Here is a 26,338-nt window from a genome sequence, read left to right as displayed (position 1 = left end):
CTCCAGTTTCTAAACTATTTAAAGCAATTAATCAAAACCTAAGACGACAGGAACAGCTTCTGCAATATCAGGTCTTCGACTTGAGATGAGGTTGATGCAAAGGGAAAGTGCCCAAGTCCCCACGAGTGTGTGTAAAGCCTGTAGGTGAACAATGACCTTTTCATCTGCTAAGAGATATGGGAAGTGGGAGGGAGAAGACAGGGGAGCAGAGTTATTTTTACTGTAAATATGTCAGTTTATTGACTTGTTAATTTGAGATTTATTCAAAAAAGCAGGAGGAGGAAACACTAATGTCTGCCAAAAACAAAGTAATTAGTGGGAGTTGAAAGATGTCTAATGACACTTACAAGTACTAAAGAGGAATAAACTAGTCTCTTATTAAACTGGATATGGACTTTAAAACACTGTAGTAATTCTATTTTATCCTTAGAACATGTGCAATTGCATATGGTAAATAAAAACCTCTTTATTAAAGTAACATTGTTTATTCACAGTAACATTACAGGCAGAAGGTGGGGTTTTGATTTCAAAAAAAATTTAAAAACCGAAGCTGACTCCACACTTCTAAATTAAGGGTTCAGATAACACTTGACAAAGCTGATGTTTGAGTTCAAGATGACAGAATAGTTTTAGATTAATGCTTAATGTGCCTGCTACACCTCCTTGGTCTAGAGTGACAAACAAGATCTTGTTTCATGACTGCATGTGCTATGGAGCAGCTGCTTTTTTTCTGTGCCCAGGGACTCTGGCTGTGATTAGTCCAGGATTCATCAGCACCTCTGCTCTCCTGCTTCTGTCTGTCCAAGGGAGCTGTGGGTGCAGATCTGCAGTCTGTGGAGCTGGGAAGAAGAGGACAGCAGGGCCTGAGAACCTGAAGAGAAGTGAACCAAGGGTCAGGAAGAGCAGCCATCCAGCAGTTGGTGATGGAACCTGGGAGATGCAGAGCTGAACCCTTTAATTCAGCCCTGCTCTGCTCTGTGGTTGCTGTGATCTCATTTCCATGCTGCAGTAATGCTGATTTAAGTGTGACAGATAGGGATTATGTGTTGTCCCCAACTGGTAATAGTGAAAGTCTGAGAGGGCTCTTTTGCCTTTGCCTGGGGTCATTCTCTGCCTCTGAACTGGGCTTTCCCTCTGATGCCCTGGCCTGCTTTACCCAGCTCCCTGCATGCCCAGCCTGTCCTCAGGGATCTCCCCTGTCATTCCCTGCTTCTCTCTGCTGTGCCCTCAGTGCTCTGTGCTCCTGCAGTGTGTGCTCACAAATCTCTGCTGCTTTTAACCCCCAAGGCTCCTGACTTCTGCCCCCTGAAAATGCTGCTGCAAGGACCCAGAGGTGTTTGGGGTGCTTTGTAGCTGTAATTATTGCTGTTCCTTCTGGTGTCCTGCGCTGTGTGTGCCAGGCTGCAGCTCCCAGCTCACTGTCACCTGTGTGGCCACTGCAGGCACCAGCTCTGCTTGCTCTGAACTGGCTGCAGGACAGTGCCTTGGGTCAGTCCTCCCCACATCTCTGAGGCACAGGGAGTGTCCTGGTGTCACCAAACCCCACAGGGATTTTGGAGCTGTTGGAGTCTCCACTTGCTCAGAAGCTACTTGGCATCATCTGTAGCTGACAGTTCCCATCTGCTCTTCCTACCATGCCTCTGTTGAAATACTAAAGAAAGCAGGATATTAGATATAGGGGAAGATACCAAGGAAAACAAATATCAGAAAAAAAGCATGCAGAAATATTTAATTACAGAGGATATGGAGCAGCAGGGTATATAAGATACCCATGACAGTGAGTAAGAATCAAATTGACTGTAAGTAGATCTGTTTTGAAAGGATGATATGCATGAAGCAAAAAATGCCATTAGTAGTTTATCATATAGAAATGTGAGGGAGGAAAATGTGCATGCAATATTAGAATACAGTGCACTTGTGGATTTGACATAACAGATAGCAGGTCCCCATATATGAAGTGACAGCAAAATACCCTTCAGCTGCAAGGGGACAAGCTTTCACTCAGTCACAATGCAAACAACTTCTTGAAGTGATGGAAGCATATTTCCCAAGAACAACACGAGGACATCTCTTATTTGGTAGGGGAGAAAAGCAGCAGAAATTCAAATCTGCATCTAAGAATTGTTACAAGGAGCTGAGTCTCACAAGGATCTTTGTTACCTTTAGTGAAAGCCCTATGGAAATAGAGGTTTGAAAATGTGTTGCTGCTATTTGCCATCTCAGCATTGGTAGGGACTAATGGAATTGATTTGCACCATCCTTTCCTAATCCTTCTCCACGTAAATATCCTGTCCTGGAGTTATTACTTAATTCCTTAGGAAGTGTAGGGCTTTGGAAGAATCCCTGGAAATATTGCTGAAGCACTGAGAGAGCAATGATAAAATTAATTTTTTGCTTTCAGAGGCTGTAGGATTATCCCAGGAGCTCAGAGAAGGTAACACCAATGGATTGGATAGTTTTAAAGGAAGAAGGGAATAAACTTCCTTATTTTTAGATCTTTTGATAGTGGACAAGTCACTTAATCTTTACTTAACCTACGCTTCCCCAGTATGAAATGAAAACAGACTCTTCCTACTCATAAAAGCTAGGAATGGCTGTGAAGCATCTGGGGTTAATTTGGGAAAGGTAAAGGTCTATTTGGCTGTGATTAATACTGAAAACAACCTCAGTCTGTACAAACCATGTGAGTGACTAGCTGGGCAAACCATTCATCAGCCATGCTGAACTTTGCTGCCTTTGGTATAGATTTTTAGAGGCACTGGATCGTTCCTATTATTTACTTGAAGGATAAATTGCAACATTTATCATGGCATTCCCATTTTTATTTTGTAAATCTTTCAATACCACGATTGAAGAGCGCTTTGAAAGCCAATAAGTGCAAATCCCAGATATTGTTGGACTTGTAAGGGTATTTTGCACCATCCTGGTCACAGTAACAAATAGCATCAATGGATTTGCACAACACATAAATATTATGTATTTTTCAAGGAGGCCATTAGAACACAGAAAATATTTGGAATAATATCATTCACTCACAGAAAATTTCAGTTTTGAGTTGTGTTTCAGTCAAGAAAATACTTGATATCCTTTAGAAACAAGAAATTGTGCCATCACTGAAGCCTTGCAAGGCTGTGCAGAGGCAGGAAGCAGCATATTAATGTGAAATTTCCATCTTTTTCACGCTTAAATGGAGCAGATCTAAAGTCAGTTCATTCAACAAAATGGCAATTTGGATCTATTTTACAGAGCTCACTCGAGGCAATGTGCTCCTGCTAGTTCACTTAAAATATGGATTCTGAGACTATGGAAGATTTTTGCATATTTCAATTACCATTAGTTCTGTTCGCTCACATTTTACCTGGTTGACTAGAGAAATCAAGTTTTTCTGGGTATCTTCTGGCATATACAAAATCTAGTTAATTAAGACATGCTATACTTTCTCCCCAGAGTCAAAGTATAATGTTCAGCTGGCCGACTTGCATGAATAATCCATCACTGTGAATCATTAATTTAGGAGACAAGCTATGGTAATTGATGTCTTTATGCAAGCTATGGAAATGCTTAGGGAAATTGCTTGGTTTTTTTTTCTTGTTAGTTCCTTGCTTTGGAATATTTCTAGGCCTGAGTGGTGTGGATTCTGAAATGGATTCACCTGAGATTGAGGTTCTTGTGGGACTGAGATCTCCTTCTTGGGTTTGAGTAAAAATCTGAATATTTTTCATCTGAAAAACTTAAAACCATTAAACTTAACCCTGAGCTAATCTTGTGTGCATACATTAGATGAACCACTTTAAGTTTTGGAAGTTTCTAGGTAAAGGACCTGGCATGGTGGTCTAAGCAGTGGATTTAATGTCGTAAAAATGCCTTTAAAAATCCCTGTCATGATTTGATAATGCAGACAGGGATTGGAAGCACTGCCTATGGGTAAATTGGTATTTACACCTTCCTGTACTACCCTGAGTTTCCAGCAGTATCAAACTAAGCATGTAAAAGGCTTAGGTGCATATTTTGTTGGAATGTATATATGTATCTATTTTATTGGAATATCTATTAAAATTTTGTTGGAATATGTCCATTTGAAGATAATTTATTACATAATTCATAAAGCTCACCTATGTGTTCCATTATACTGTAACCATGATGTCTCAGTGGCATCAAGAGTTACTAATTTTGTTTTTTCTGGGAATCTCTTCACTTTTACTCATAATTGGAATATGAGGATTTGCTACCAATTTACAATTATTTTGTCTGCCTTTAGAACAAGGAAGAGGCAGTTGGTTGGTGTTGAATGGGAGCCAACAGCTTGGTGGCATTTCAAAAGTGGGATATCAAGAACCCATCTATTGCTTAAAGCATATGTATGTTATGTAATAATGTCATATATGCAAAATATTTTAAAGTCTCTCCATTGATGCTGATGGGATTTGGACTATGACTACATAGTACTATGATGATTTTTAATATTTCAATATTTCCTGTGTGTTCTGTAGCTGAAATGCAAAGTGAACCATTTCTACAGGTAGATTTAAAATGTAATAATTCTGAAAATGAGAATGCAAGCTTATTTTGAGGGATTCTGTTTGGGTTTTTTTTTTTTTTTTTCCTTCAATATTTACTTCCATTTAGGCATCAAACTGGAGATTTATTTGATCTCATGTGCTTGGCTGCTTCTGTTTGATCCCAGCTGAGCCCTGATGTGCTGCACTTTGAGAAATCCACCCCTGAATTTTGACATTTTACACAGGAGCAAAAAGAGAACACATTCCCAATGAATTCACATTTGAGCTGAATTCAAATAGGTTTTGCTGTGTGGGTTCAGTTTCATAAGGTAGGAGAGGTGAAATGCTGCTGATAGCTGCAGTTATTGAAAAATGGTAATCACAACTTTCATAAAGTGAGATAAGCCATGTTTATTAATGTTTTCTGTGGACACAGAGTGACTTGGCCCTGGGACATTAAATGCCTAAATGGGTTGTGTAATTAGCTTTTTTCCACTTATGGATCAAGCAGCTAAACACACAACATTTGCTGAGCAGCTTAAATTATTTCTGTCGTGTTAGTTTACACCAAGGGAAAACAATTCTAGTTTTTCAGTTTTCAAATAAAATCAGAGCTGGACAGTGAGCAGAACTGGAGTCCTGAGGAGATTTCTATGCCAGCCATAAAATTGATAAACCAGGGATGACTTCTATGTTCCCTTCCCTGACACAGAGCAGAGGTTTGAACCACACTGGCCTGCTCTGGCAAAGAATTCCAAAATCATTGAACCAAACCCATGGCATGTAGTGGCTATGGATATGGCAGCATTTTCCAGAGCTTTCTTGTGTTTGCCAGCAAAATTCTATTGTTTAAATCAAGCCTGGTGTTTTTTTAGTACAGTTTGAAACTCTGCTTGTCCCATCCACTGTGTGTACACAATCAGAACATTATTTTAATGCTTTTTTTTCTTCTCCCTCCATGATTGATATCAAAGAGAGGGATTGAAATAAAACATCCCCAAACTGGCCAAGTTTGAGCTTTTAAATCCATATTAATTTCATACTTGGCTACCTCAGCTGGCATCATTGTTAGTCCAATTAAAAAATAAAAACCTCTCCTAAAGAATTTGCAGCCAGGCTGTGTCACACTCAATCCTAGGGGAAAATTACTTAGCATAGGGAATACTCCTGGTTTTTGAAAGGCTCTGCTTGAGTGCCTGCCAAATGTAAGCTTTTACCACAGTAACCACTGTGACCTCTTTGACACTATCATAAACCAAATAAATACAACAAAATCCCCAGTTTGATCAGGACATTACAGGGGAAATTTTCTAGTCTGGATTTCTGGATAAAGTAATCCCAACAGTTCCTAGAGGGAGTGAGTGGGGAGTTGCCAGTGTCAAATAGGAGGTAAATATTTCTCTCCCTGAAACAATTCAGCAAAAAGAGCTCTGAAAATCTGAACAACCTGAGGACTTCGAGGTAGTTAAGCTCTAATTTTGTAATGTCATGGTTTGACTCTTTCTATATAAGACAGGTTAAACAAGTAGGACCTTTAAAATGAGAACAAGGAAATGTTTGTTTAATAAGGCCCTAGTAAAGATTTTTTTTTTCCCCTAATGCAAACTCAGTGAATAGGAGTGCAAAAGTGTTTGAGGTTAGGGATCAGCTGTGGCCATTCAGGCTTGTAATTACAGCTGTGATAAGTGTGTTTTCAAATCATGCTGTACTAAGAGTTTTCTTAATCCATTATTTTACTGGGCCTTTCATTGCTCCTCCTAGTACATTGTAACAATTCCTGAAAACTTCTGAATCATGGGAAAACAAGTGTTAGGCTATTATTTCTGGCTTTGTAGAGACATAAACTTGAGTCTTGCCTGGGCATGGCCATGTCTGACATCCCTGATTCTGTGCTTGGGAGCCACAGTGAGCACTCAGATATTGCAGCTGTGTGGTGAAGACTGGATTGTTGAAAGTCAAGCGTTGGGGAGAAAAGTGTAGTGAGCTAGTGCTCCATTATTAGTGTCCTTGGTTACTGTGGGCTTTGGGAGCTGGAAAAGGGATGTCTCCTGGTGAAGGCTGGATAGCTGCTGTTGGCTTCCCTTTTTTATGGAAACAAGCACTGATGTCTCAGCTGGTTACTCTTTAAGTGCAGAAATTCATCCACTGACAGGTTTGGACACTTGATCCAGTGGAGATGCTGTCACCTCTACACAGGCACTTCACTGCTTCAAACAGCAAATCTCTGTGTCCTTCACTTCAAGGTAGTGTAATTCTGTATATTCTGCCATGGAATTTGAACAAAAACAAAGTAAACCTAAAAGTAACTTCAGGTGGATGATGTCATGCCCTGCTGTAATTTTAGTGTCTCATGTGTCCCAGTGATAAACTTTGAGGCAGAGCTGGCTGTGCTGCACAGCCCAGAAGGTGCACAGCTGATGTTTGTGTGCTGCCTCAAGGCTTAGCAGAGCCTTGGTTAGTCAAGGATTAGCAAAGCCAAGTCTTAGAGCAGTGAGAGATGAGCTGTTGCCCATTTACACCTGGGGGTGTATGTGGATCCAGTGGAATAGCTGCCCTGTGGTGACTAACTAAAGAAATGGGTGTAATTTGGGCACTGCTTCTCATCCAGCTGCACCAGCTCCAGGAGGTTTGTGTGAGGCAAGGCATTCTGCCTGCTCATTGCCTAATGAGACAGACTGACTGAAAATTAAAACATTTTTCTTCTGTGACTATATTGATGGAACTGCTTGGCACAAACTGGGTCTGAATTCCTCGATTTGAGCTGTCCACCTTGCCTATTTGACAGCTTAATCTAGACATAAAAATCAGATAACCCGTGTCAAGCTTGAAAATTGGGATCTTATATATAGGCACAAGAATTCAGGTTAACCTACTTAGTTTTGAAAGCCACGCTAATTAAAAAGATTAACCTAATTTTAAATAAGTGTGTATGTTACCCACCAGTGGAAAATACTAGATGCACATGAATCATAGCTCATCATACAAAAACTGGGAGCAACTTGCCATAAGAAAACATGTGAGACTTGCTGGAAAGAGGCACTTTGGTTTGGGGAGGGGAGACAATGAAGTTTCAACCTTCAGTTTTCATTCTGGGTGTTGGAAATTATTCATTTCCTTTAAGGTACTATAGTTTTCAAATCATAAAGGTTTTAAACAAAACCAAAACCAAACCACCCAACCAAAAAAAAATAAAAATAACCCAGCCATCCTCTGAACAGCACAGCATGAGTTGGAGTCTGGAGCCTCAGGGAGGGTGTGTAGCTGGGAGCCAGCAGAGCACAGCACAAGTGCCCTGCTCCTCCAGTGCTCTGTGATTGCTCTTGTTCATGGGAATTGCTGCAGCACTTACAGTCAGGTCTAATGTGATGCAAACTCCTCTGTGTGGGAGAATAAGCAAGATTAAGACAAATTCAGCTCCCTCCATGTGGTGTTTAAATGGCTCATCATGGAGTGGGTACTTGGAACAGCGTCAGTTCCCATAAACACAAACCAATGAGGCTTGAACAGTGAGCACACAAGTGAGCTCCAAGGCCAGATTCCACCTTCCAGGCACAGCTTGAGTGCTGGACTCTGAACTGAGCTGCTTTGTCCATGGTGAGCCAAGAGTGATGTTTCAATAGCTACAAACCTCCAAGGCCAGGATAAATGAAACCATCACAACAAAAATGCCAATATTTTGTTCCTCCCAGTAAAATGAGGTTTGTTTTTGCCTCTCACTGAAAAAACTATTTGGTTGTTGTGAATCTTCTGTTGTGGGTAAGATGCCTGAACAGCAGGAAGTAGTTTTTCCTCCCTGCCTTTCTATTTCTAAATTTCCAGTTTATCCCTTAAAGCTGCTGTTGTTCCAGATATTCTCTCTGAACAATTCAGAAACACATGCAGGGCACCAAACTTGGTTCTTGTTTTCATGCTCTCCCAGTTGGAACAGCATGATGCTACTGCTATCCCATTTGTTGGCTTTTGGGTTTTTTTCTTGAGTTGGTAAGTTCATGGATGCTTATGAAGAAACAAGAGGGAGGAAGGATGTAAATGATGTGGAGATAAAAGTGTGAGGATTTTAGTGGCAATTCTGTCCATTGTGCCATGCTGGGTGATTCATTCCTCCTGTCTGTGATGGGGCACACGTCCTGGTTGCTTGCTTTTTTTTAGATATTTGCAGAACTGCTATCAAGTGCAAGCAATATGAAACCAGAGTTGTGGAGTTGTAGAAACCATGAAGATAAGAGACAACTGAAAATATTTCAAAATATATGAAAAAAATACCAGCAAAGTAAATAGCAGTGATGCTGAGGCCTGAGAGGCAAGAGTCAGAACTGGCCTTAGGGTAGGAGGAAAGAGGAGTTTAATTTTGTTCTCCATGTGGAATTCCCATGCTTCTCACTCCTTTGGGAAGATCAGTGATCAACATCCTTCAGATCAAAAAGAAGTTCTTATGGAATGCCTTGTTGGAGGTTTTTCACTGTGAAAAATAATACAGAGTGAAAAAACCCTGCTACTGGCTGAATTTGGCATCAGGATTATTCTGTAGTTTTTAGAACAAAAGTCTGTACTTTGTAACAGATGTTATTCTGCTATGTTAGGGAAATATTTGAAGTGGAGAGGCTTAATGCTAAATTTTTCCCTCAGTTACTGATTTTGCTGAAATGTCCTTGCTCAGTGACTCCATTTTGCTGGATCAGAACTGAACCCCCTCTGAGTGACTCTTTCTCACCCTTTTGTCTCTGTAGACTTTGTGCTAGACCACCTTTAAAACCTTTTTTTCATTTAGTGCCTCAGCTGTGGCTCTGCTGGTCAGGCTGCACACACTTGCCAGGACAGCTCTTTCAGCTGGTTTTAAACCTGCTTGGTTCCTGACCATGCCCAGAGAGTTTTCCATGCAGCAGAGGAGTTTTGGAGGAGTGGTGTCCATGCATTAGAAGCAGCAGTCCTGGTAATGATGAATTGCTGCTGGTAATTAATCAGGGTATAGCATCTACTTTGGATGCTGGGGTTAATTGTTTTGGGGTTTTTTTTCTAAAGTAATCTCTGTCTTATTACTGTACTGTAAGAAAGTAATTCTGATCTCAGAAGTGTTACCAGAAGTGAATAATACTCTCCTGGTGAGAGGGACGTTACCTAAATGTAAATGGAGCCCAGTGTTGATTGCAAGGCTGAAGCCAATATTATTTTGTAGGAAAACAAGCTGGTTTGTATGTCATGCTTGCTTTCAGTTCATGCTCTGACAGACTCCTCTTCTGAAATCCTGTTGCATTTTAATTAACTTTCTTCATCATCTTGACATAGCTATACCATAGCCTGATCTCTTCTCTTCTGAAGTCCTTGTGAAGGGAGCTGGATAAGGTATGGAAGAATTAACTTCTACTTTGATCTTTTGAAATGGTATTTCACACCCTATACTTTTTCTATTTAGCTATTCTGGGATGATTTAAAGATTGTCATTGTTCATTGTGTTATGTTAAGGTTACTTGAAAACTTTCCTGAGTTGCTTGATGGGCTTTTAAAAGACAGTCAGCAAAGTCTCCTCCAGAGATGCACAATTTCTTGCTACTTCTCATGCAGTTTTCCCTATTCCTACCCCTAAGCCGTGAAGGGTTCCTGTTCTGTTTTTGTTTCTCCTTAATTAGTTGTGTCTTTTAGTCCTCCTACTTTGGAAGGTTTAAAATTGGCTGTGAGAGCTTGTGTAATGCCAGGCAAAGTACACAGACTAATGTAATGTATCTGAAGTGACTTAATGTATAAATAGGGAGTTGCAAGAAAAATGCTTGAAACGCTGTATTCCAAACTCACTTGCTGTAAATGCTTCCACAGGATGTATTATTAATATATTTTGGTGCTGCTGAAACTGTAATATCATGGTGCATTACAGCAATATCTGTGACATAAGTGACAGCTTTCATCACTTATAAAACTCCGCTCCAGTACATGCAGGAGTCTCGCCTTTAGACTCCAACTGCACTGATTGCATCTGGCAGCTGCATATGGTGAAACTTAGCTACTGCCCTTTTAATTAAATTATAGTGGGAGCTTGCTACTGGGAGCCTGATGATCAGCTGAGGGAAATAACAGAAATGGGACTTGGTGTAAGTAAGGAAATTTGTGGTACGTGCAAGAGCAGGCAAGGAGTTGTTCTTGTGTCTAAAATAACTGATTGCAGTGTTCTATCTCTGCTGCTTCTGATGGGAAGAGACTGTTACAGAATTAGATCTCACCCTTCCTTTCCCAGATAGCCCTAAGGAAATCTGAGGGAGAAGGAAGGAATGCTGCTGTCTCATTTGGGGTGTCTTCCCCAGATGTTTGCATTGGCCTTTTCACTGAAAAGTCATTGCAGGGGTAGAATGTGTCAGAATTGGTTCTTGAGATCCTCTGAGACCCAACCTCCCCTCCTGTGTCTGGGCATTGTCCCTCCTTCCACAGCACTCAGGGCTGTGCAGGACTCACTGGGGCAGAAATGGATGGGGAAAACCACCCAAAGCAGTGTGTGCCTAACTGAGATGCTTCTGTGCAACCTGCCAGGTAGACCCCTCCTCTTTTGGTTGCTCAAAGCAGATCCTGTGTAGTATTTCCACCTCAAACCTTGAAGCTCTCCCCAGTCAGACTGTGTTGACTTTCTCAGATGAGCCACGGGCACACCCCCAGCTTCTGAACCTTTTAGAATCCCCAAGTTCCATAATCCTTCAAATCTTCTCTTTCACAGAGCTTGTGGGTTTTGTGTTCTCTTATTTATAGCTCTTGCTTTGTGGGGCACACTGGAGCTGTCAAAAGTAAGGCATTCTGCCAAAGTATTTCTAAAAATTTGTTTCTCCTAGACAGGAGAAGCAAACAGAGGAATGGCATGAGTCCTCCCAGTTGCAGGCCTTAGAGCAGTGGATTTGGAAGCAAGACCACCTTTTTTAATTGTCTAGACATGTATTTAGATGTTTGCTTTAGGCTATTCAAATTTAAGTATTTTGGACATGGCTTCTCAGCATCTCTTTTTATTTTTTAATTAGAGCTGAGGGAATATGCTTGAGGAAGCGCAATTAAGACAACTTTGGCTTGCATAATTGCCTCAGCAGGTTAGTGACTCAGTGCCAAGCTCCATGAAAGTTTAAAAACATTTGAGATTCAATGGGAAAAAATGTCAATATGAAATTTTTCTGTGTGCCATATGCCTTTCAGGTTTTCTCAATGCTCCTGGTGCCACGGGGTCATTTAGAAAACAGAAATAAAGAATCCTGAAGGGCATGATTAGGCTGTGTGTTGGAGAACAAGGTTTTTATGTGATGGAAACACTTCCCATGGACTGACTCTTCCTTGTCTTAGTCACTCTACTGGAGATTTAAATGCCCCACTATTTCCTATATCATTTTTATGCTGCTTTCTAATGAAATCAAGGTTTCCTGCTCCAGAAGGCAATGACACCATAATTGACAGATGGTGATAAAACCCTTTAATTTATTAATAAATGTTTGTGCAGATTGAGATATAGATGTCATTGCACTGAGACAGCTGATCCCAACGAGCTCAGTGGTTCCACATGTGTCTGGAGAATCTCTGCTTGACAAGGTCAGATGCTCACATAGGCTAAGGGTAAACATTTTTTAGGGAAAAACATTTTTTGCAGCACAGACAATGTAAGTGCATCCCCTGACATGAAGGAGCTGCCTTGCTGGCTAAATGCAACACATGTCATAGTGAGCAGTGATGTGTCTGCCTGCTGCCCAAGAAATGCAGAATTTCCCAGGCTTGTCACCACTTCCAGAGCCTGCACTGCTAATACCCAAAGCACTTTGTAGATCCCTTCATGTACTGCTTGCACTGTCCACTGTAGCCAGTTATCTATCAAGTTGTAGCTTAAAGCACTTAATGGATATTTAGTTATTTTCCCATTTCCTTGGCTATATTCTGCTGGTTCTAAGCAATAACACCTCCTGAATTGTGTATCTGTTGCTGTGGGGATTGGTATTTGATTTGCTTGCTCTCACCTGCCTGTTTTCCTGGCTGTGCAAAATAAATTATTTCTCAGGTGGAGCCAGCTCAGGTTTGAGCTGGAGGGAGAGAGGGGCTGAGTGCTGGGGAGGGAGAGGGAGATGAACACAATGAGCAGCTGATGGGAGGCAGTGTCCCATTCCATCTGTGGGGCTTTCCTGGAGGTGACAATGCTTTTGAGGTGCAATTTTTGCCCCATTCTTCAAATAAAAAGACAGGCTGTATTGGTGGACAAAGCAGAAGGACTGGAAATGCTGTTCTTGCAGGGCAGCAGGAGGGTTTGCAAACAGAGGTTTGTGGTAGCAGCCACGTTCCCCTGGTGCTGTAGGGCCTGAGGCAAGCCTGAACTAGCTGGGAGCAAATCGTGGCCTTCAGTGGGAGCCTCCTCTCCTGTGCACATCCTTCAGGGTAGCCATGACAACCATTCCTGGTGTGGGGAACAGCTGAGCATCTCGGTGCTCCTGATCCCTGTGCTGGTGGGGCTCTGGGGGCTCTCTGTGCAGGGCAGCTTGGGCTCATTGTCTGAGCAGTGCTCATTTTCTAAACTGGTTTTATTGCTTGGGTGGTGCCTCTCTCTGATATTTATTGGTGGATGTGATTGCCAAGAAGAAATCGTTCAGAGTAAAGGTGCCTGCAGCAATTGTCATATTTACCAAACTTGCATCCTTGCATGATTCACCTGCCACAAGCATGATTCTGTTCTGGTTGGGTTTGGGGGGAGGGAGGATCCCCCAGTTCCTCCCTGCATCCTCAGTGGGTTTTTCCCCTGAGCCAGCAGGTCTTGTTCCCTGAGCAAATCCCTCTGTTGCTTTATCAAATTGTTCTGCCAGGCTCCTGTCTGCTCCTGCAGCTGCTCTTTACAGGAGACAATGTAATCAGTGCTGTTACCACACTTGTTTTCCTCCCAGGGTTTTTTGTTTCTTTTTTTTTTTTTTTTTTAAACATACTGATCAGGAATCAGCAGTTTTTCTCATTTGTACTTCCCACACCTTTGGTGTTTAGCTTGCAGGTAGCCAAGAGTAATCTTGAAGGCAACTAATCTTAGTTTAGTCTGTGTGCTGAGGAACCAAGCAATGTATCACAGCTTTATTTTGTAGGTTTTTAAAGCCATAAATTAGTTTCTTTGTAAAACCTTCTGTAAAGGTGTAAAAGAAAAGGAAATTATAACCCATTTTTTCAACCAGTCTGACAAGTACAAGGTACTAGAATTCAACCCTTAATTGAATTTTTGGCACCTTCCTACGCCGAGTCCAGGTCTCGCTGTTTCAAAATTCGTGGTACCTCATGTCTGTGAACTCAGTTGGAGTTTGTTGATAGGATATCTCAAAATATCTCTGCTTACAGAGAGCTCCTGCCCCTTCTGCATTTTACTGGAACCGAATAGTTCAGGGTTTGTGGGTGTGAGGGGGCGAATTTGTTCTGCTTCCTCTTAGTCATCCCAGCCTTCTGCTGGGGAGAGGCAGGAGCTGGAGAAGCAGTCCTGTATTTATCAGATGGATGTTTTTCTTCAGACATCACAGGAATGGGTGTCCCTTGTGCCCATGCACAGGAGCACATCTGGGCTGGCCCTGGGGCAGCAGCACTGAGCTGCTTGTGGCCACCTGGGGAAATGATGGGCTGAATTTTGGGACTGATGGTATCCTGCCAGGTGTTTCCTGAAATGCTGAATAAAAAAAGTTCCCTGGGAATTGCACCAGGTGTGACCTCAATGGATAACTTCAACCTGCTGAAGGAACACTTCAACCTGCTGAAGGATGGATATCTGGAATCTTGTTGGTTTTAGTGTTCCATCACTGCTTTTATTCCTCTGAGAAGAGTTGCAAGCCAGAACAAAACTGATACGCTCTGACAAACCTCTGGAGCAAGTGAAGATTTGTGATACACAACTGTTTTTCAAGAAGGGGCTGTGGCAAAGAGTTTATTTGCACTGATTGCTTGATTGCCTGGTAGGAGAGAGGTGTTCGTGCTTCAATTGATGAAATCAGACAAAACTCAGAATCTTACACACCCTCAAATGAGAAGTTCATACCTTTGTCCTTAATAACTGTAGGACTGAGGAGTGAAAGCATTTTTAACAGCTTTTTTTATTCTTATATTTAGCCAGTGAAATCAAAATGTGCACAGTAACATTTGAAACTGATGATTCTTGATTTTTAAACATTGTTCAGTGGGGATGCTGACTCCTTTCCCACTGCTGCAGGATTTTAACCAGATTGCATTGATGTAAATCAGCAGTGACAGACTTGTACTGGGAATATTTGAGGGAGACAGAAAAGACTGAGTAAAATTTTGATGATACTCCCAGGGACTGTTTCAGTTCCTGGATGTGCATTACATAATGTTCAGCTTCATTTCCTTCACTTGAAGAGTGTTTGTGAGTAGGGTCCAGGTAATTTAAAGATGCTCTCAGTGCTGCTGCAGTGACAGCCCAGGGTGCCCTGGGCTCTGACTGGAGAGAGATGCTGACAAGGTGCTGCACCAGCATCAGTCTCAGTCTTGGTCTGACCCAGCCCTCCTGCCTGAGGAGGCTCAAACCCCAAAGTAATCCAGCCTGAAGTGATGCAGGATCAGAGGAGCAGGAGCTGCTCTGGCTGGAATGATAATTAAGAGCTGGATTCCCACTTGTCAGCAGAGCAGTGTGTGCAGGAACCACAAGTGTGAGAGGAATTGAGCTGAGGGATTTACCACGGACATTTCCCGTTAGATGGATGAGATGAGACCATTTTCACACAGGCTGGCAAGGATTGATCAGGTGTCTGTGGTGTTTTACAGCCTCCTCCCCACTGACCAGCACCCTCCAGGTCTTTAGTGTGCTTTAAAGCATCTTCCCTTGCATTGGACTCATTTATTTTTGTATTTTCATTTAGAGAGCATTGCCAGCAAACTGATAAATTCTCTGCCTGTATACATGTGCTCATTCCTGCCTCCCTGTGTTCCTTTCCCCTTGGTGTCTGTATGGGGAACTTCATTGTGAACTTCATTAGAAAACCTCTCTAGACTGAAATGACATGGAAGGGCAGGGGAGGAAATCTAAATTGTTTGGTTTTAATTCATTCCTGCTGGGAACTTCTGTTCTGCACAGCTCAGGCTCTTGTGTTGCCATCAGTGGGATTTGGCTTGTAGTTAAAAATGTGAGTTTGGTACTTTGTCTTTTTAAGAGCATTTCAGTATAAATTTTGTCTCCATCTATGCAATTACTCTATTTTCTGTCCAACTATATAATGAAAAGTAATACAATTTAATTATTCCACATGAGGAGCTTTTGGTGAGTGGTCACAAAGAAATATGCTTTTGATTTGTATATAATGTTGGGGTTCCAGCATTGTCTAATAACAAATATTTTATTAGCTTTCAGACAGTCTGGCCTGCATGTTAAACACACAATTAAGATGTATAAATTTCTCCCCTCCTTCCCCAGTGCAATTATTGAAGCCTGCCTGGCAGTAGTGCATGAGACAGAGATCAGTGCTGGAGTGCTGAACAGCTGCCTCTGCCACTGCAAGGCTGGGGAACTTCTCTTTTTTTGAAATTGCAGATTATTTCACATCTGTTTTAACCACATCAGGTCTCCAAGTGAGCTCAAGCTGTTCTTGATCCAGGAGTGGAAAGCTTTTAGCTCTCTCTATAATTGCATCCACACTGAGCTGCACAACTTGTTTGTATAGATTAGGGTGGGAGAGCTCCCAAATTTGGGCTCATCCTCAACAAAAGAAAGATGAACTCCTGTTTATCTCTTTCCTGAGTAGCTTTTTGGTGCCACTGTAGACCTGTGTGAAGTGAGGTTTGTTAAGCTTTTCTTGCCTTGTGCAGCTTTTAGGATAAGAGAATAATACCTGGGCTCAGTCTATCATGGTGATTTGCTGGCTGAAGTCTTATGTAACCCTGGCAGAGGCATGCTCCAGGGCTTTGAAATAAAACAATCTACAATGCCCATCATCTCAGTTATTTTCTACAACAGAAATCTTAATACCTTTAATATCAGCAATTTATAAATGGGTGGGTTAAAAAAATGAACTCTTAAGCAGTTGTTGGGGAAGTTTGTGGAGTGTTGATAATGTTTGGGGTTATAAATAGTGTCCCAGTGTTTCTGAAATAAGCAGTGGTGGTCAGACTGGTGGTTTGCACTGGGCAGCAGTGAAGTGCTGGGTAGTTCTGTCTGCTCTGGAACATTCACACAGGATTAAAGCTGGTGCTTCAGGCTTCTAGGACTCATCTGTGCTGTTCCTAAATAGAGTAAGAGCCTTCAGTGGAGATTTTTGCTGTTTTACTAACAATCAGAGGAAGATTGATCAAGTAACCCACAGAAGTGAAGTGATGCCACCATAGGTAATTTATTGAAAATTTAGAAAGGAGAATATTTCTTATATATGTGGAAGAATAATGGGAAAGGAGATGGGAGCAGGGGAGAGGCCAGGCTCTCCTTTTCCCCTGAACCATGTGGGATTGCTGCATGGCTCATCTCTTCAATTTTCTCAGTTCAGCACTGAACAAAAGGCTGCTGGAGGCTGGGGGACAGCAGGAATCTTAACTAGTGCTGGCACCAGTGGCTGCCAAGGCACGTGTGTGTACCCTGTTGTTCTTTGTATTTTCCCAGCTATAAAATGCGAGTAATAACACTTAAATTATGGATCATTCAGTGCCGTGTGAGTGAATTAGATAATGCTACATAGGCCTTTGGAGATGAAATGCAGAATATCAATGTTGTATAAAGCTTACTTTGTGCCATGTCTATAAAACCCCTGGTAGTGCAGCCCCAGGATTGCTGGGAAGCATAAGGAGAGCCACTTGGGCTGGCTGCGTGCAAATTGATTCGGTGGAGCAGCAGCATTCACACAAATCTGGGCTGGGTGAGAGCCCTGCAGCCTGGCACAACAACTTGTAAACACTTGTGGATAAAGCTCTGAGCCCTGTCCTGTCCAACCCCCTGCTTCTGGAGGATTTGCACTGTTGTGTCTTGGAGACAGAGCAGCAGAGGAAGGCATTGAAATGGGAGCTCTGCTGGTTGCTGTTTCTCACCCAAGACTTGCAGCAGTAGTGGGTTGCATGCCAAGGTAGCACAGAGTTTAAAGGAAAATAAAAATGGAAGGATGAAGTTACACATTCCCTGCTCCAGGAGCTGGGATTCTACTATCAGTAGTTGTGATGAGCTAAACTGGGCTAGAGTGAGAACTGTTGCTTACCCCAGAGCATTTCAGCAAAGCTTGGAGGATGGATTAGTCAGAAGCATCGGTGCTAACCCTTTTTAAATTTAGTTTCCTTCCTTGTTCCCACTTGGATCCTTCTCACTGCACAGTACCTTTGTCCTCTGAGCTCTCTGAGTGGGGGTTTGCTCCCTGCTAGCTGAGCTACCCAACTTTTCACTGCTGTTTACTAACAAAAGGGGGTTTATTTGGTAACTAAGGCATGATTGATTTTCTTGTTTTTCTTTCAAAGAATTTCTGGCTGCTTGCCATGTGTTTTCAACTGAGCAACATCACGGAACAGTAGCTTTGTCATGGATCTCAGTGAGCTCTCTTCCAGTGCTTCAGTTTTACCTGTTGGGGGCTTGGAGTGACTTAGATAAATAATTTGCATCTCACTAGAAGGTCAAATGAAAGAAATAGCAGATTTCTGGGTGCTGTTAGTGCAAAAGGGCAGATCCACAAACCCATTCCAGGTCAGCACTGCTGAACAGCCACAATTCCAAAGGGAAGGAGGGAAGGGGTTGCTGTCTTTGGGTCTTTCTCTGTAGAAACCACTGGTGTTTTGTTGGTCTGGGGCTGGAAGATTTCACAAACATACTGTTACATAAGGGAGGAGGTTATTTTTGTGTGAAAATACATCATTATTTATGTTTTAATAGTGTCTGCTTCAAATAACTGCATTGTGCATTGACCTCTGGGGATTTTCTTCCCCCACAGACTTAAGATTAAAAAGTTGACTATTTTCCTTTCTCTCAAGTTGAATTTTATATTATTCAAACCACCTTATGTTGTCTAAACTTTATCTTGCAGACCTTAAAATCTCAAGCCATGTATTTCCTTGGACTGCTGTCTTTGCTTGCTTTGCAAAGCGAAGCCTTCAAGACCAGTTTTCCTGATGAAAGCATTGCTGAGCTCTCTGTGAACGTTTACAACCAGCTGAGAGCCACGAGGGAGGATGAGAACATCCTGTTCTCCCCCCTGAGCATGGCCATAGCCATGGGAATGGTGGAGCTGGGAGCCCATGGAACCACCTTGAAGGAAATCCGACATTCCTTGGGCTTTGACAGCTTGAAAAACGGTGAGGCCTTTTCATCCTGTCTTACTTTGAGATGGTGGGAGTGGGCTGCTCATGTCCATGGGTTGTTAATCACTGGATTTCTTGGTGTTCTTGATGGGCTCAAACATGTGGGTTCTGCATGAGCTGAGAGCTGCTGACATAAACCCCCAGCTGGGGTACCTGAATCTTCAACAATTGCAGCTCACCCTGCTCATCTTGGTTTCTGATGCAAAATAAACCTGCCTTGGCCTCTAGAAAGAAAAGATTTTTTTTTTTTTTTTTTTTTTTTTTTTTTTTTTAGGAATATCCCTTTGAGGGATTGTAGTGAAAGCTGGTAAGGAAAGCAGTAGTTTCATATATTCATATATTGATATCCAAGTAACTGGTTTGAAACCTGGGAGTTTCTTACTCATGCAGTGTGCTGGACTTCGGGGTCTTCAGTGAGAGGAACTTGGGGAAGAATTTCTGAACACAGATATCAAACTGTGTTTGTCAGAACCACTGCAGAGCTGATGCCTCTCTGTGGAGGCTGCAGCACCAACTGAGATCTACATTTTGTCTCTAAAACAATAATGAATTATCCCTTAGCTGGAATGGAGGGAGTTGTGCAGTTGATTTTTTTCTGGGCTGTTCACTGTTCTGGGATATGAGTGGCATCCAGTGAAAATGTTCCCATGATTCCTGCTTGGAATACATCATTGCAATCAGTTTTTAAGGTTTATTTTGTTGGGTTTTAATTTAAAATTTCACCTTCAGGCATATGATGCAGTAGTACAAGCTTCTTATTTTAAAGCAGACTGCTTTAATCCTATCCAGGATTCCTCATTACCCACCAAGGATTCTGTACTGCCCCACCAAGGATCCTGGGGTTTTCTAGACCTGCTTTTGGCATAGAAGAGGCTGTGGGAGGTCCTTAACTTCAAGATTTGAAGTTAATTTTTCCTTAAACAATTATCATTTAGGATGGAATAAAAGTTCTGTTAAGAATTTGTGGTGGCAAGACTTAGAAATGGGACCTGTAAGAATTTTTTTAAATTGCTCTTTTGGTGTATAAAGGATTTCCATTGATAGCTTTGCCTCTGGTGGGACTCAAATGTCTCATTAATTAGACTAATTATACTGAGTAAAAAAACACAGGCTCTAAGGAATGTTTTTGGAGATTATTCCTTCAGATCTGAGGGTTTAGAAACAAGTTGTTTATAAAAGATAACTTTCCTTCGCATAAAACATTTTTGTGCATTTTCAGCAGAAAAGCCATGTTATAATTTATGTTTTTCCTTTCTGAACCACTGAAGGTGTTTTTTTCCTTCCCCAGGTGAGGAATTTGCCTTCCTGAAGGACCTTTCTGACATGGCCACTGCTGAAGAAAGTCACTACGTGCTGGACATCGCCAACTCCCTCTACGTGCAGAACGGCTTTCATGTCAGTGACAAATTCCTGCAGCTGGTGAAAAAATACTTCAAAGCTGAAGTGGAGAATGTAGATTTCAGCCAAAGTGCAGCTGTTGCTACTCAGATCAATAAATGGGTGGAGAATCACACAAATAGTAAGTCCATGTGATGCTTTTGTACACTTCCTGCAGCAGTGTTGGGTTGGTGCTTTGGCTTTTATCTGTTCTGTCTGAGACTGAAGTTTCTCCTCCCAGGAAAAGAATTCTAGTATTTCTATTTTTTTTTTCCAGTGTAGGAATGATCTGTCATAAGTTATATTAGTCATTGTTAATCATGTGACACTTATTTGAATATTTGTTCTCTGGTCTTACCATCTGTAACATTTATTGAATGAGACTGTTCTAATGGTAGGCATTTTAATAATATTGTAAAAATGGGAAGTATTATTGCTAATGGCAGAAAAGCTGTCTGCACAGAGGTTATTGGCTTGTGCTTTGGATGTGTGTGGAGTATCACTCCTCCTCTGAGGAACTCATACTCACTAGGTACTGAGAAATAGAAGAGTAGGGAATAAAAAGATAATTTTGAACCACAAAATCGGAGTGTGTAATGTAATATTTTGCAATGTGAGGAAACGAGATAGCATGTTGAGAGGGTAGCTGATTTTAGGAATGCTGTCAACAGTTTCACAACACAAATTTTCAGCAGGGGAGTTAAGCACAAAATTACTGCTGTAAATATGCACATTGAGAGCTGCAGGATGCTGGCTTGGCTTGGCAGCTCCCAGAGAGGTGGCATTTCCTGGATCTGTGCAGAATCCCAATATCTGGGTCCCTCCTGGTGTAGGGATCAGAACAAGTTCTCATTCTGGCTTCTCTGGGCTACTGAAGATTGATATTTTGAGAGTAATTCCTGGAGGTCTGGCTCTGACACAGTTGTACCATCAGGAATTTGAAGGGATTGGAATCACCTGGAAGGAATTAACACATCCCCATGTATCTGAGCATTAAGAATCCACAATGCTTGATGGAAAAGCATGGCTCCAAAGTGGAAAAGCACTTCTGCAATGCTTTTATTCCATTTTGAAAATGGTCTGGTTTGTTCCAAGGGAGCACAGCAGCCATTCTGTTCCTAACAAAGTGCCCTGTCTCCCTGCTGCAGGAATAGCTGGCTGTGAGGGATGCAGCAGATTGCAGTGTTCCCATGGATGTGTCAGAGAAAAGGAAAATCAGGGCCCACAGGGCAGCTGGGGGGCTCTTGGTGTCAGCTTGGGGTGGTTCCAGTCCCTCAGCTGCTCCCTGCCCACTCCATCTCCTCTCTGATTTCCCCTTAGCAAAGGGGCACAGCACAGGTTTCCAGTTCCAGCGTGTTCAGCAGGATGGGAGCAGAAACCAGAACCATCAAAGGTTTCTCTGGGCAGCAAAATTCTTAACATTTCATTAATGTATTAGCAAGATATGGCTGGAAAACCATAAATCAATATGAACACCAAATAGAAATCTGGAAATGTTTTCCTGCTTAGTTTCCCTTTTGTTTTTTTCCAGTATTGGTCACACCTACCTCCTTAGAACATTCCAGATAAATGAAGTTCAAACAGCAACCCGGAAGAAATCCAGCCCTGTGATACACAAATTTCACACCAGTTAGTCAGGATCAGATGCTCCAGAAAGCAGAATTAATTTGTTTTTTAAACCATGGATTAAGGAGTAATAATCAAATGGAGGAATGTGTTTATTTTAACACTTTGCATTGCATTGTCAGCTAAAAATAGAAGTGAGCAAGAAATCAATCTGAAGGAGGCTGTTATTCCTGAAGAACAGTGGCAGATCTGGTCAGTGCACCCAGCTAACCAAAGTGGGAATGGTTTTGGTGAAATGCAGACTGCATTCTGATGTAAATGATTTATTCAGGAGTAGGAGCAAAGCAGCTGCCATGCTCAGCTGCTGTACCTCCCATGAATAGAGCAGATGCTCGATGGTTTTCCTCTTTTGCTTTTCAAGAGCTAATGCCACTGGAACAAATGCTGGGAATTTATTTGGATTTTTGATGCTTGGTCCTGGCTTTGAATTCAACAGAAGATCACTGAAGCTGTTTCAGAACTGGCCCAGGTGAAGCTGCAATGGGTGCACTTAGCCCCTTTAAACCAAGCACCCATTTAAGTGCTTCTCTGGATTGGAGCCAAAGTTTGTACAAGTTCTGACCTTAAGATGAAAGTGCTGAACTGTTTCATAGCAGCAGGGTAAACATTCCCAATGTGACCCTTTTTCCACATGGCTTCCTTATAGGGTATGTTTAGCAGTGATCAAGAAACAGTTGCCTAACATGTTTTTATGGAAGGGTTTCCACACCTACACTGTGATTTAGGTTTACAAAACACTGGCACTTTAATTGGAGATTTAATGAAACATCTGAATTGGAAATTACATGTTCACACTGCTTTTTATTTTCTTGCATTTTTCAGTTTGGATTGAATGCTCACTTTGACATGCAGACTGACAGCTGGGTTTCTTTTTAGGTATGATCAAAGATTTTGTGTCTTCAAGAGACTTTGGTGCTCTAACCCATTTGGCTCTCATCAATGCAATCTACTTTAAAGGCAACTGGAAGTCACAGTTCAGGCCTGAAAACACCAGAACTTTTTCTTTCACTAAAGATGATGAAAGTGAAGTGCAAATTCCAATGATGTACCAGCAGGGAGAGTTCTACTATGGTGAGTTAGACCTTTAGCAATTTAGAGCTACTAAATCTTCACTTAATGGGTTTGTTGCAGTAATATCCATTTGTATTGTTGTCTCTTCTTCCACCTGGAATTTTTAATGTGCTGTTTGCCCAAAGAAGGGACTCAGAGTTTGTTTTTTTTTTTTCCCTAATGTGTGTATTATAGCTGGTAGCAACATTTATTATGACTTGCTTGGTGCCACAGGATGGATTTCAGAATGTTTATCCATTGGATTTAAGCTTTTTGCAATTCTTGAGTAGTCTTGCTTATCACAAAAATATTTTTCTTGTGCTGTGCTAAACATTCAGATGAATAATGTTTGCTTATTACTGTTGGACTGGTAAAATAGAGGTTCTCTGAGCAACAGAACTAATGATCATTTTTAGTTGGAGCTTGAGCTCCAAGTGGATTCTAAAATGTCTGGCACTGGCAGCATTTTGTTCAATCTCATCACTGAAAAAATCCTCTCTCCTGAATAAAAAAACTCTGCCTATGTCCCTGAAAGTCTCAGCAGCCTTAAATTTTAGGCTCTTCTCTGCCTAACCACTGGAAGTTATGTCCCAGAACAGTGATTATCTACAAACTTTGATAGCTTAAGCTTATATTCTTTAAGAAATCTAATGTAAGCCTCAAATTCTGTGATGCAGAAACCAATATAAATTTTATCTAGAATATAAAGGGTCATTTTTAGTTCCAGTATATAGTAAATACTGCCTAGGATTAGAAAAAGAAAGTAAAAGAAAATAGTTCTAACAGGTTTTTTGCTCTTTTCCTTCTGTAGGAGAGTTCAGTGATGGCTCCAATGAAGCAGGAGGGATCTACCAGGTGCTGGAAATACCCTATGAGGGGGATGAGATCAGCATGATGATTGTCCTTTCCAGGCAGGAGGTTCCCCTGGCCACACTGGAACCCCTGGTCAAGGCCTCCTTGATTAATGAATGGGCTAATTCTGTGAAGAAGCAAAAAGTGGAAGTGTATTTGCCAAGGTGAGAACATCCTCTCATGTCACTGGAAGGGGGAATTGCTCCAAATTGATGGAGGGAAAACTTGAACTGCTCTTGGAGTGATGCAGCAGCCACAGGAGCAGGGCTGGGTGATGATTATTGCAGCAAAGCTCCCTCATCAGGGCTGCATCCACCCAGGATGATGCTCAGAGCAGTGCAGAACTCATTATGGAGGAGTTCCACTTAGACAGGAGCCACAGAAATATTGGAAGGCTGAACTAGCAAATGTTTCACTGAGGTGCTAATTAGATTTCTTTGTGCTGCTATTTTCAGAAGTTCTAGGGGTGTGTGTCTGTGCAGATAAAAATGGTTGAGTGTTGAGGGGCAATTCCAGTCAATTTTGGGTTGTTGGTTTTTTTTTCCAGTAAGAAGTGCTGCTTTTTCTCCTTAGAGCAGCAAAGAACAATAAGACATCACTGCCAGAAAGGCTGGAATTTCTGTCAGTCCCTTTGCAGACAGCCTGTGTGCTCAGTGCTGTTTGCCCACATGCACCATTAGGATCTTTGCTGGAATCCTGCTTCATCCACCTTCAGATATTTCTCATGTCTGTGCTCTGCCTGGCTTGGTAGCAGAGTTGTTTACTACTAAATGTCACTACTAATGTACAGCTGGATCACACTGTCCTTCAAGTGATTCATGATGATTTCATGCAAGTGTTTATGTAACAATAGAGCCCATCTCTGCAAGGAATCACTTCCACTTCCTCTATTTTTGTGGCACTGTGCAGTGGGTGCGTGGCTGCAGAAAAAATAAACTCAAGTGAATCCTTTAATCATTAAACCAGTCCTTGATTTCAGGTGACTTGGAGATCTGAGCTTGCTCCATTTCACAGGTTCAGACTGCCTGCAGTCCCAAACAGAGACCCTGTCCAGGAGCTGAACACAACAACAAGGCCAGCCAGGATAAATGAGCTTGAGATGGACTGGTTTTATCAGCCTGCCCTGATCCCAAATTGAGATGGAATCCACTTCTCTGTAGAGCTTAAAGGCAGAGTGTTGAGGGTCCAGCTGAATTTTGGTGCTGGTTTTCACTCCCCATAGTAAGAGTTTCTCTCTTATTTTTAGCCCCAGTTCCTTTGGAGCAGCAGGGAGAGCAGCAGGGAGCTGCACTGCAGGTTTTACACAGACTGAACTGCTGTGCTTTCTTGCTAGCATTTGTTTCTTGTTTGTTTTCTCTTGGAGCTTCAGGTCCCACAGGCCTCAGGAATTCCACTTGGGAGAGGGGAGTTTTGTCTTAGGCTGCTTTTCCTGCAGGCTTGGGCAAACCTAGATGTTAATGAGAGGAGAAATCTGAGGATTCTTCCACCCTTAAGGTTTCCTTTTGTACCTGGGACAGCACCCTGTGCACCAAGTGCTGAGGTTGGACATCTTCTCTCCCAGAATTTTCTCTACAGTCCATTATGGAGATCCTCCATTGATTTTGGAGAAAATCTGTAAAAACCAGTTTCCATATTTAAGTATATTGGGTATCTAAACACATGAATGGCATTGAAAGCATATTAATTATGTTGATGGCTTGGATTCAGTTCATATTGGTGATTTGAGGTTTTGTTTGCAAAGACTCCAGAGTTCTCTGGAGCCAGGTTCTCAGATGGGAATTTGAGAGTTTGTGTGATCATAAAATGTCCTTATTTATTCTGCCCTCAGGCTGCTTGGTTCTTATCCAAGAACCTCAGGGAATGGGATAAGCACCTGCAAATTCAGGCTATACAGAGGCAAACCAGGTGGAAACACGTGCTGATCACCTTCAGTGCTTTCAGATTACAAAAGATAACTTGAGCTTGGAATTCTGTGTAGGAATTCTGCAGTCTCCTTACAAAAAATCCAGAGATTAATTGCATGCTCCCAAGGTGTTGGATTTCCATTAGGGATTCAGAGGTGATCTACAGGATTTTGTCAATGCTCTAAATAAACACTTCATAAATATTTGATGCTGTGACTCAGAAAGGCATGTTATGAAATGTGGCCTCCAGGCTCTGTCCACTGAGAAATTGAAAGCAGCAGTGGAATAAAATTAAATTTTTATATCTTGAAAGATGCTATCCAATTATAAAGTGAACATTTTTTAAACTTATACATTTGTAATGGGACAGAATGACTTGCCAAAGCAGAGTTAATCACAACTTTGCAATTTCTGTCTGCATTATCTGTGTGCAAATGAAATTGTGTATTATTCCTCTTAATGGCAAAGGAGAGATTTGTACAGAATTGTTAAATTATACTTCCTCATTTTCATTTCCAAATCATTGTTTCCAGCTTAACCCAGACTCAAATGATCAACATTTTAATCCACTTTTTGCATAGGAGTGAAACAGACCATGAATCTAATTTACAAAGCTGTCTCTCCAACATAAATTACTTGAAGAGCATGGGAGGAACTGGTACCTAATAGTGGTGCTACAGTTTGCAGATCTCTCTTAAGGATTGCTCCAGTGTACCCAAGTCCCTGTAAGAACCTTCTTCCTTTTTTGTGCATTTTAAATAGCATTAGAATCTTTAGATGGTGCCTAAACAATAA

The 26,338-nt window shown here is 41.7% G+C and overlaps 1 protein-coding gene across 1 annotated transcript in view; it reads left to right on the top strand.

Annotated features, from left to right (window-relative positions):
• Positions 1-26,338, top strand: part of SERPINI1 (serpin family I member 1) — a 44,364-nt gene that overhangs the window by 4,778 nt on the left and 13,248 nt on the right. Inside the window, exons 2-5 of the mRNA XM_033069227.2 lie at positions 18,461-18,728; positions 20,023-20,253; positions 22,614-22,808; positions 23,599-23,803. Of these exons, the coding sequence (XP_032925118.1) occupies positions 18,479-18,728; positions 20,023-20,253; positions 22,614-22,808; positions 23,599-23,803 (881 nt within the window). The 5' untranslated portion in view covers positions 18,461-18,478. The remainder of the gene's footprint in view (positions 1-18,460; positions 18,729-20,022; positions 20,254-22,613; positions 22,809-23,598; positions 23,804-26,338) is intronic.

This window comes from Catharus ustulatus, chromosome 10 (assembly GCF_009819885.2).
Source record: "Catharus ustulatus isolate bCatUst1 chromosome 10, bCatUst1.pri.v2, whole genome shotgun sequence".
Taxonomy (NCBI): domain Eukaryota; kingdom Metazoa; phylum Chordata; class Aves; order Passeriformes; family Turdidae; genus Catharus; species Catharus ustulatus.
This window is presented reverse-complemented; position numbering and strand designations above follow the sequence as displayed.